This window comes from Carettochelys insculpta, chromosome 7 (assembly GCF_033958435.1).
Source record: "Carettochelys insculpta isolate YL-2023 chromosome 7, ASM3395843v1, whole genome shotgun sequence".
In the NCBI taxonomy this organism is placed as follows: domain Eukaryota; kingdom Metazoa; phylum Chordata; order Testudines; family Carettochelyidae; genus Carettochelys; species Carettochelys insculpta.
In genome coordinates this window covers 25,592,590-25,604,711 of record NC_134143.1, presented here as the reverse complement: position 1 = coordinate 25,604,711, position 12,122 = coordinate 25,592,590, and the positions used below count along the sequence as shown (strand labels likewise).

Here is a 12,122-nt window from a genome sequence, read left to right as displayed (position 1 = left end):
GAAGTGGTAGTCAAATGGAGAGAGAGTGCATCTCAAAAGGGATGTGCCATTTTACATGCAGCAAATGGAATAATTTAGATGCATCTTGAATACATGGTTTCATTGCCACTTCGTGATGTATGAGTCATACAGAACATGATTTAGGGCTTGTCTACATTGGCAAGTTACTTAGCGGATACTTTCTCACTCGGGGTGTGAAAAATCAACTTCTCTCCCAAGTGCAGTGTGGTTCAGCACTCAAACTCTGTTGTGTAGCTAGGCAATGGTAGTCAGTTGTATGGTCCAATAGTGCCCACAGCTCCAGGAATATTCCTGGCTCTGGCAAGGTTTGGGGCCGGGTTTCTCCCTCAGTCCCATGTGCTACCTTCTCTACCTTCCCCAGAGCATCCTGTGGCCCCACCTGCCATTTGTGGGTGATGTAAAAGGGCCTAGAACTAGGGACATGACAGGCCCAGGACTGTTCTGACCACGCTGGACTGCCCTGCACTGGCGGCAGTGCTGCACACAGGGAAGCTCCAGCTAGGCCAGATCAGCCCTGGTCAGGGGCACTTCAGCCCAGTTGGAGAAACCCTGGTCTCTGGTGTGCTGCGGGTAAGGGAGGAGGGGCAGCTGGGGAGGCCACTCCAGCCTGGTTGGCCTGGAGGGGCCTCTCCAGCTGCCCCCTCTCAATTGGTTAAATGGGAGTTGACATCTCTATCCCAAACTCCCTGCCACCAGTACTGGCAGCACAGTGGGGCTAGAGCAGTTTCCTACCTGCTCTTGCTCTGCACATGGCTGCAGGCACATCCCTGTGGCCCTCGGGGAGGGAAGTGTATGTCTCTTCATGCTGCCCTCGACTGAGCAATGGGAGCTATGGGGGCGGTGCCTGTGGATAGCAGCATGAGGAGATGGCCCCTACCTAGGAGCTGCTACCAAAAAGGGGGTGCCGCAAGTAAGCGCTGTATCCTAACCCTATTCCCCTGTACCCTCTCCTACCCCACAAACTCCCTTCCAGAGGCTTTACCTGTCACCCTCTCCTGCACATCACCCCACCGCCTGCACCCAGACACCCCCTCGCACCCTGAGTTTGCACCCAAAACCTCCTCTTGCACTCAAACTTTGTCCAAGCTTGGCCTGCACTCCCTACTGCACCTAGGTTACCTCCAAGGCCCTGCCCCCCTGCACCCTTATCACCTGCCCCAGACCATAGCCTGTATCAAGTACCCAACCTCCATCCTAGAGCCTATGCCCCAGACCACCTTCTGCAACCAAACTCCCACCCAGATCCCTCATCCTTGCCCCACTCAAAATCCCTCCCCCCAAAACCTTTAAGCAGGTGTGTATGGGGCAGAGCGGGGCCTTGGACTTATTCTGGGCACCAGCGAAGTGTCTACAACCCTTCTTCCCCTGGAGGCAAGCGCCCATCACTGAGAGCCATGCCTCTTCTTGAGGTTGTTTTGTCATGTTTCTTTTTTTTTTTTTAAAGGGCTGGGAGAGTGACCACACTGTTGCCTAAAACTGCTACCATGGCAGCACTTTAATCTAGTAAGTGCAGAGAAAGCCTTCGGGAGCACCCAGCGGAGAGAGGTGGAATAATGAAGTCTCCACCCTTTTCCCACTATCCTTCTAAGAGCCATACAGAACCAGCAAACATTCTTCTGAGTAGGTCAGCAGTGTGTGGAAATATGATCTGCAACGGTCTATAGATTTCTGCATAGATGAGGCATGTAACATTTCAGTCTTCTATTAGTAAAATGGTCCTGTGAATGCAGTCATATAAACAGGCATAGGGAGAGGGTGAGCTATTAGAAACAGGAACAGTTGTAAATACATGTTTTATGGAAATACTGGTGATGATTTTATATAATTAATAAATAATATCAATCTTAATGTTCCTCTTGGCAATTTGTAAGTCTCCCAGACTGGGACATATAGCAGTGGGAAATGTCAACATTGATCTAGCAATTTCTTCAGCAATGTTTTGTGCCTTTTATTGTTTCAATCAGTCTGGGAGTGGCTTTACGATCCAGTAACCTGAGCTTTTATCACTCTCTGGGAGGCTTCCTTTTCTGGTATGCTCTGATGCATTCAACACATGTGTTGTGTATGCCATCAGCAATAGGAGTAATTTATGCTCAGTTTTTCCTTTTGCAAGAAACGGCAAATCATCCATTGGTGAAAGCTTCTGAGACTTGTCAGCAGTCTGCAGCTAATTTCTGTGTGTGGCTCAACAACACCATTAGAGGCTGGAAACACTGTGGATGAACAAGCGAAAAAGTCTTGTCAAGATCTTATCTCGGGGTAATGATTAGTTTAAAATGAGAGAGAAAATATTGGTGTTCTATTTTAGAAAAATAAGATATTTGATGTGAAGAACTCCCAGCTTGTTCTGGATTAAAACAAAGCAAAGCTGTGAGCAATTCAAGTCTGTTCAGAGGCTGGGGCTGTTTTTAAACAGCAGTTATTCTGTTACTTGTCTGATAGAAACGTCAGCAGACAGACTTTGGTTTCAATGCTGTGAATATTTGCAGTAGCTTTGGATGTTGGAATATAAGCAGCGATCTGTTCTCCCTCTTGTATTTACCTGCTGAAGAATGAGTGAGGAAGCAAAGGAAAAAAATGCTAAACCAGCTCACAGGAAAAAAAAAGGAAAAAAGGTAACTACCTATATAAACTACATGCTGAAATATCTTGTTTTCAATTATTTTGCATTGTGAGCATCTTTCTGTTGGATTTGGAGTGGTTTAGGTTTTGATTTTAAGAAATAAAGAAGATGCTAGAATCAGGATGCTGTTGTTTATGCTGGATTTGATGGGTGTGTTCTCTGCTAGAAACAGTAATAGCACTGAAACTTGTTTAGCATTATTTAAATATTCTAATGATTAAATATTCCATAGATGTAAAATTTTAGCGTGGCTGCATTTTTCAAAGTGATATTCATGTCCAGGACTAATAATACATATAGTTAATTGAGCCTTTTTTTTAAAGGCTGCTGATCAACAGTGTGCACTTGCTAATGAATGTTATGGACAATGGTAAGACTTAAGTAAGTTTTAAAGGCACTAGTATATCCTATACATTATTTTATCACTGTAAGCCAATTTTCATCAATTTTATATAATATATACTAGGGTTGAGAGAATTTATGATTAAATTTACTTCTGAAATTAAAATTGAGCTAATTTTTAAACATGCTTTTTAAGTGCAGGCTCATGGAAGAAATTCAAAGACGAATTTCATAGATGGTTACCTGAAGCTTTCTTAAGTTTTGTACATATTTACTTTTGCTTTGCTGATATCTGTAGAGTGTTGTTTATATATATATATATATATATATATATAAAAACACAGATGTTTTTCATCTGTTCCCATTTATGAATTAAGTTCCCTTGTTAACAGAAGTGGAAATAAACTTCCTAGATAAGGGATTTATGATATATAATTAAAATGTTAGTTTAATGTGTTACTTTATAATACGAAAGGCTTAAGAGAGATCATAAGGGCAAAGAAGTAGAAATTACGATGAGAGGTAATTGTTGTTATAGAAGATATTAAAATGTCCCCTCCTACATTTTTCTGGGTATTTGGTTCCTTCTCCAGCATCACCACCTCTTCACCCCTGCGAGATGTGTAGATAGCCTCTTCGTTGTTCTATTCATTTTGGTGAAGTATTTAAGGTAGATTGAAGAAAACACTGGGGTCAAATGTATTTTTGGGAACGTAGATAAATGTCCCATTTAAAAGAAATTTAGGGGTAAAGTATATTGCCTCTGTACCATATGAAATGCTTCTCTTAAGCATGATGTTACATACGTGCTAGAGTATAAATCATCAAATAGGTGTTAAGGGTTTTAATTTTGAACATTTTAATAATATTTCCGCTGTTATATACAAATGATTTTCACTGCATGAAAGAATCCATCTGCCATTTTTGTGGAAGATGTATGTCAAACATGTTCAAAGTAAAGAACAAGTTTTATCACAAACATTCATTAATATGCATGCATGTCTTCTAGAGGACTAGCCTGATAGCCTAGAAGATAGAAAGGCACAGGAGACCTAGGTAGAAGCAAACTGTGATGTCTCACCAATCGTTCCAGCAGTGGCTGGTATAATTATAAAAGTGATATTCAGCCTATGGGAATGAAGATACAGCTGCAGTGTCCACATGCATCCTCCGGTGACCAACAGAGTGTTTAGTCGTGGGCAAAACTGTCAACTGCACTCAGATTTGTGAGTTGTTTTCTTGAGCATTGAGAGACCATGGCATAATGCTTGGTCAAGCTTATCAAGGTGGTGGAAAACACACATGTCCATGCTTAAATAGGCTTTCACAAACCAAATACTGGCATAATGCTATACTGAACTCTAATGCATGGTAGAAATAATTGAATTTTGGTAGGGTGTCATTAAGATTTTTAAATCTACTAGAAATATTATACCATTGCTTTATATAATTTCCATGTGTTCCTTATTGTGTTGCTTCACTGAAACACTGAAATTGTTGCTTGGAAAGGCGGGTAGGATCAGTTATAAACGTGTCCATTTTGGGCAGTGTATATCAAGGCTGTTAATTACCCAGTGTGGTAGCACAGGCCCACAGGAAAGATGTAATATGCATCCAAAGGAATCTGCTTTTCTTCTTTGTAACAATAAGCAACCATTTATTTTTGTGTCAGCATAAGGAAATTTCCATCATACTGTAAGTCACTGAATCAAGGCCTTGTATTTATTCTGCTGTTTTAAGCCCTGGGAACATGTGTGCATGAATTGTCAACAACTTGACAGGACACCTACTTAAAGTTAATGCAGCGATTGTCCACAAGAAAATTTTAGTAAACAATCATGTGCTTTAGAAGTAAATTCCCGAGCCACATTAAGATTAACCAGAGCCTTGGATCCCACCCAAATTGCTCTGCCATCCCCCAGAAGAAAAGATGTATATATCCTCTGACAGGAATGTCCAGCTTTCCCTTTGTCTTCCTGATACTTCCTTTTTCAAGTGAGAACTGTGTGAACCCCCATGTTTCTCCTGCCCTACAGCCTACTGCCCCATCTCCTCCCTAAGTCTCAGCTTCAGGGTCCTTCCCCTTGCTCCTTCACAACTTCTGAGGTCATTAATGCCATTGTCCTTCTCTCTCCAACTCAAGGAGCCTTTCTCGTTCAGTTGTCATTTCTAAATAGGGTTATCGTATAAAAACGAAGACAGCCCTGAGAGGGATCTGAATCAGTATCTGAATCAGTATCTAACAACTCACATTATATTAATGTATTATAGTACATCTAGTACATCAATGCTTTATGAGTTGCTAGCACCTGATACAGATACAATCTCTCTCAGGGGTGTCCTCTTCCTGAAAGGTCAGATATGGTAACTCTGTTTCTAAAGATTACAGCAAGATATCAGTGGTAGAAAGTGAGCAGGGGGGCAGGACGCAAGTAGCTTGCACAGCTTACCAAGGAATGTACTATTCAGATAATGCTCTGTGTTTCCACAGAGCTGTTAGATTGGCATGATTTACCAAACTAACAACATTGTGTCTGGTGTGGGCACTCTTAATTCTAACCACAAAGTTCATCCACAAAATGTGTGTCTCTGAAAACTCATCAACAAGTGATTTAGAGGCCTTGCTAGGGTTTGGCATGTTCATCACTTTGGGCCACTTTTATTCTTTAAGGAATGGGAAATTAAGGCTGAAAATCATTATTGTCAATAATTTTACAATTCAGAAAAACACTAGGTCAGGGGTCAGCAGGTTGACCTTTTGACTTCTATGTGTGGCCTGAATGCTGGTGATGCTTTTTAAAGTCACTCATAGCCCTACTTACAACAACTTCATTAATAAATAAATTTAGATGTTGGTTACTAGCATAAGCTGCTCATTTGTTAATCCTTAGGTGGCGTGGCTTTGAGCAAGCTCCGGGTTGCATGGGGGAAGAGGAGAACGGCTGAACTCCTGTCTTGTGTGTTGGTGAAAATCAGCAGGTGTGCCACTCTTGGCACCCAGGCCGTGGGTTGCTGACCTCTGCACTAGGCTGTGAAATTGTGTTCCAAAGGAAGTGGTGGAAATTCCATTTCTTTTTACATTTAATGAGGTTGAACAATGCACTTGGAAATCTCACAGTGTAAGGGTGACTAATTTGATGACCCAGGAAGCTTTTTCCATCTCTGACTCTGGCGCTTTTTATTTCTTCTCAGCTGCAGCTCCATTTCAGCTTGACTCTTAGACTTCTGAGTCTCCTGTGATTTACGTGCAACCTGCAGAATAAATCTATTAACACCCATCTAGTGTAATCATTGGACATCTTGTCCTGGGAATACTTTATATGATTATTTCACCATCTTTAAATTAATTTAGTAATCTTTTTAAAAGAGAAAAGTAGAAAATAGTGCTTCTAAAAGGGAAAAGATTGTCAATTGACTGTACATCCTGTATTTTTAATTACAAAAATACTGTTTTTGAATGGAAAAAAATGGAATGAAATTACCCATGTAATTTATGACTAGTAACTGAACAGTACGATCTTGAATGTATATTAGGCTAATTCACAATCTTAGGTAACAATGAATTTTCCATTGACTTAACAGGTGTTTGAAAAGTGTGACCCAGTTTTTGATCACAGGGAATTTTAGAGGATTGAGGTTTGGGTCACTGAATTATCTTGGGAATTTATTTTTACAATTTTGGTATCTTCCTCTCCTCTCGATGGAAATCAGAGAAGGATGTGCAATCAAATATATGTTTTCCTCTCACTGTGTACGTGGCACTCCCATTCGTGATGGGACTCTGTCATATAGAAAATGGGGATGTGTTGCTGAATTTATAAGGGTGACAGTGCATACTGAGCTCACATGGGTGATTCTAGAATTACCTGTTTATTTACTAAGTTACACACACCTCCAGTTATATTAACTGATAGACTTAGATACTAGCTTTTCTTTTTCTTCTCCATCAGCATGGAGAGTAGGGAGAACCAGAGCTCCTTTTCCTCTGCACCTAATTCCTGAGATTCTTCTAATGGGCATAACCCCCTCTCCAGTACCCTGGCGTAGGCTTTGCTGGAGAGTCTGAAAAGTCTGATATCTCATACCTGTGACACAGTCTCTGAGCTGCTTTCTTGGAGATTGGGACCACCACCCCAGTTTGCTAGTCCAGAGGTACTGCACCCATCTTCCATGCAACCTTGATGAGACATGCAAACCACAAAACCCCAGTGTTGTCCAATATTTTTAACGTTGCTGGGTGCATCTCATCTACCCCTCCTGCCTTACTACCAAGAAAGCCCTTCATCACTATATCAACTTCAGCATCAGAAATAAAAATGTTATCATCAACAGAGGTTTATGGTGCTTCCTCCTAGAAGGGGGGCATGCTACGTACTTTGAGGAGTCCCTCAAAATACTACTTCCATTTCTTACTAATCTCCCCATTTGAGGTCAGTGTTTCACCACCCGGGCTGAGTACAGTCTGAGCCATTTTCTTCCCCTCCCTCTCCCAGTACTCTCTAAGGTGATGAATGCTAGTTTTTCTCATTGCAGTATGGTTTTGGCAGTGTTCTCTATTACTTCAGGTAAAACAACAGCATTATAGCTAGTGAGAAGCCAGATACTCATACACTAAATTAAATTTCTGAGTTTTGGTGCTAGAGCATTGAGCCTTCCCACACTACAGCCAGTAGAGAGCATATTAAGTATACAGATACATCCCCTTTGCTGGAGGGAATAGATTGGGTTGCCTGTTGGAGGCGAGCACACTCAGGCTACCTCTACACTACAGCAATCTGTTTTGGAGGATCTCTTTCGACAAAACTTCTATTGACTGGTCATGGCCGCACATGAAAGTGGACTTCCTGGCCACTCTCCCAACAGACCGGCCCACCAGAAGCACAGCAGCCAGGGCTGCCCGGAGACCCAGAAGCCCTGTCTGTCAACAGAGGGCCCCCTGGTGTGTCTATATGGCTTTTTTGTTGACAGATTCTGTTGAGAAAGGCATTCTGCCTCATGGGGAAGAGGCAGAAGGCTATTGACAAAAGTGCTGAGTTCTGTTGACAGAACTCATTTTTAGTGTCAACTTGGTGAGTTTTGTTGACAAAACTGGGGTAGATGTACATGTAGCTTCAGTAGATGAGATGAGGGACTCCTTACCCTTGCTCTGTAATAACCATTATGGCTGGCTCAGGGATTTCAGCTACAGGTTTCAGCATAGTATGCAGCTGGAAATCTGATTTGGCAGAAGCCACTGCTGGTGTGAGAAGATGAAAGATAAAACTGGAAGATGCTCAGGGTTAGGAAGATCCATTTTTGGTAGTAAACAGTTTGACGTGGACTTCAGTGAGTCCAGGATTGAGTTATAAGACCTTGATTTTTACAAACACATGTTCAGCTTTGAATGCACAAGTAATCCCCATTGTCTACATGAAAAGTCAGTGGAACTACTTGTGGATAGAAGTTAAGCACATGTATAAAGAGTGGCAGGATGGAGCCCTTGTTTCTAAGCGCCTATTTAAATATGTGCTTTGTCCTAGGGATTTACAGCCATATTACATCACATTTTGAATGTTTATTTTTAGATGTCTAGTAATAGAGTAAATTATTTTATGAGTTGTAGCATTTTTACAAACCATATTGATCTACATCCTATTCTTTATATTCTGCTGAATGTTAGAGAATCTTCTTAAAAGACAATGACAAAGGGAGAATTAGTAATTGATATCTTTAAAATATTCATTGTAGCTTTAACTAATTTTCACCAATTCAAGTGACTTATTTATTGGAAGTTAATATTTTCATTTTTAATGTTGGTGTATTGTTTACAAACTAAGAAACTAAAATCTATAGAGATTTGTGTAACACAAAATGTAGAAACAGCCTAGAAGAAAGTAGTTTCTTCCTTTCCCTTGGCAGAATGTGTTTTGTTAATTCCAAGTTTCCAGGCTGAAATCCTAGCTTTTACAGATTTAAAGCGGAATATACGATAGTGTTCTTATAACTTATCATGTCATTGCGCCCAGTGCTGCATATTTAATCCTTTGAATGACAAGATAAACAGAGCTGTTATGGCATGGCCTGTCAATGTGTACTTGTGTAACTTTAATCTTTGCTTTAGTGACTTGATAAACTCTAAGACCTGTCAGTTTCAGTATGGGTACTCAAAAAACCAAATATGTAACCTCTGCAAGTTACTGCATATGAGAATGTTAAATATAAATACACAAAAAGGAATTATGAAATGTAGAGAGGTGCTATAAATATAATTATCTCTTTTCTGTTTATGCCGCATTTTGAGCAACTTGAAAAGTTTAATTTTCACATTTGGGAAACAAGGAGCAGATCGGGAAGGGATGCATGTTCATGTGTAGAAGGAAAGAGCTTACAAAATGTGTTCATATTTTTAAAAAGTGCTTGTCTTTGCATGCAATATTTAACTTTGTTAACTGAACAGAAATTTTCTGCAGTCAGAAAAGTATGAAGAACATCTTTGCATAGAAAAAATTTTACTTTGACCCATGCATCGTGACTTTTAAGAAGTATTTCTGTTCTGAGTCCTTTTACTTTTGATATCAGAGATGTAATATCTTGGTAAGGGGGAGGTAGAGAAAGCTGTTTATAATGGAAATGTTTAAATTCTAAAATATAGCTATTCAGAGAGGTAGTGTTTTAATAGCCATGACTGTGTGCTATCATAAAGGTTGTGGATCAGCATATTCTGTTTTATTGATGAAAAGAAAATAAGATTGACAGTGGTAGTTTTAAATATTTTTAAAAATAGCTGCTTTCAAAACTTGGTGACTATTAAAGTATTTAAATTTCACTGGCAAAAACATTTTCTTGTTGGCATTTATCTGGTGCTAGAACTTGTTTACCGACTTCCTGAGTAATATTGCCTTTGTGATTGAAATGAAAACTAATCAGATTGCATATTTATTTCATTCCTGTTGGAAAAGATATAGAAAACCACATGTGATTGTGATATAAAATTACTCATTTTGCAAATAACTATTACAGAACATTCAATCAGATTTGAAGAAGTTAGAGTGAATTTCAATCCTTCCATTTATTGTTAAATTGAACGTCCTATAGCTACAGAACTGAGCTTGCTTTTAGAGAATAATCTTGATATAAAGAAACAGAGTTTTAAACCAAACTAATTTTTTGAGGATTATTTTGAACAGTTTTCTGTTATTTGAATTTCATCTTTGGTCTGAGGAAATGAGATTCATCTTTATTTTCCCATCTTAACCTTTTAGCAATGACTGAAATATTTTGTTTGACATAAGCGGAAAGTCTGTGTCAGTTCTTAGACTGTTTGGCATTCTGGTAGGGCTTGGAGATGATCATTTAGTTTAGTTTGTTCTGCTAAGGGTTCTCATAGTACCCTCCTCATTGCAATGTCTGAGCCTTCCAGATCTGTGTTAGTGGCATTGCTGCCTTTTATCATCACACATGACACATTCCATCGTTCTCTCTCCATGGCAGAAATAGTGAGGTTTTTATTTCATATTACTTTTATGTTTACTGTGCCATGCGCATGTTGTTGAAAGGAAGTTCAAAGAAATCTAGCTTGTACTTGAAGCAGAGTGGTGAGGTTTTGACTTAGTTCTTTGCATCTAGACCGGGGTCAGCAGCTTTCCAAGGTGGAGTGCTGAAATTTGACCTTCTGACCTCTATGTATGGTCCAACTGCCGGTGATACTTTTTAAAGTCATAAATTGAGATGCGGAGCTTTACCGTTGAGGTGGTGGTTGGTAGCATTAGCTGGTCTTTTGTTAATCCACAAGCAACATGCCTTTGAGCAAGCTCCTGTCTGCATGGGGCAGGCAGGGTTAGGGTTGAGCTCCCACCTCACTTATTGATGAAAATTTGCTCACATGCCAGGGGTTGATGACCCCTGATCTAGACAGTGTGGTATACATTCATTCCACAATCTTAGCTCAGCCCCTGCGAAACCTCTGCCTGTGTAGATGAGCTTTGTCCTTGTGATAGGCAGCTGCGCTATACATAATGAGTGGAGTTGACAATTATAGTCCTCATCCTATTTTTAATGTTAATAATTTTTGTTGTGTTCTTTGTTTTACAATGATAACAATTGCAAAAAAGTGGTAAAATATGGATCAAATAAATATATTGAAATGAATATATATTTCATTTGGAAAAGTAATCTCCTATGAAAAGATATCAGCTTCAAATGTTTACAGTAGACAGTTCCACCCTAACAGCATTCGCAGGCAGGTAAATGAGGTATACAGAACAATCAATACCAGATTGTATCGCCTGAGAATCACTCCATGTGCCAATAGCAGGGGATCCTGAGCAGGGGCCAGTTTTCCCAGACCTCTGTCAAATGTGTAGTGATGCCTTAGTTTTCTGACTGGACTGGGTAAGCTTTTGCTTTCTGACTAAAACAACAGCACACCTTTTTTAGGATTAAAAAGAAAGGTCCAGACAGAATGGACCAAAAAAAGCTGTTCCTTGTACTCTTCTTGGGCTAAACACTCATCTTTGGCCACCGTGGTTTGTCCGGGCTCTGGACCTAAGTGGCATGGATTTCTACATGGTCCTTTGCTTCCTTACCTGAGGCTGGCTGAGTTCTTCATTCCTTAATGTTGAGGTTTCCAGACAGTTGTTTTCCTTTCTCCCTTGCTAGGATGAGCTAAATCCTTCCTTCTCAGCTGCCTGAGTTTTCTCTTCTCCCATCTGTCAGAAGTTTACTGTCACAGTCCTTTTCTCAGGGCTCGTGTTTTTTTTCTTCTTGTATTTGCGTAAGGGAATTCAAATATTCCTGCTTCCCTTGGTGCAGACTCTGCTCTCTGGTTTCTTTGTTTCCTAGGTCTTGTCTCAGGTGTCCTTCTTTGGCTGCTTTTCACTGGGGAACCCCAGTCTTGCATCCTCATTCATGATTATAGTCCTCATCAGCTGCTCTTTTGACTGGACTTCTCTCTACAAGCACTTGTGTCCACCTTTCTTTCTCCCAGCAGGCCTTGGTCGTTATCAGTCATATGATCCTCCTGAGGACTACTGTCCCCAGGGTTCCTAATTTCACTGAAGTTTTACAGGGGTTCAACAAATTATACTATTAAGACTATAATGAACTGTTAACCAGTATTGCTTGCGATGGGCCTCTGTCTATTTGGTGTGGTGGGAAT

At 40.3% G+C, this 12,122-nt stretch overlaps 1 protein-coding gene across 2 annotated transcripts in view; it reads left to right on the top strand.

Moving 5' to 3' along the window:
* ANK3 (ankyrin 3) overlaps positions 1 to 12,122 on the top strand; it is a 508,469-nt gene that overhangs the window by 97,235 nt on the left and 399,112 nt on the right. Inside the window, exon 1 of one of the 2 annotated variants that reach the window (XM_075000145.1) lies at positions 2,492 to 2,636. The exons of the other annotated variant lie outside the window; for it this stretch is intronic. Coding sequence (XP_074856246.1) covers positions 2,574 to 2,636 — 63 coding nt within the window. The 5' untranslated portion in view covers positions 2,492 to 2,573. Of the gene's footprint in view, positions 1 to 2,491; positions 2,637 to 12,122 lie in introns of those variants that run through there. 2 annotated transcript variants of the gene reach the window in all.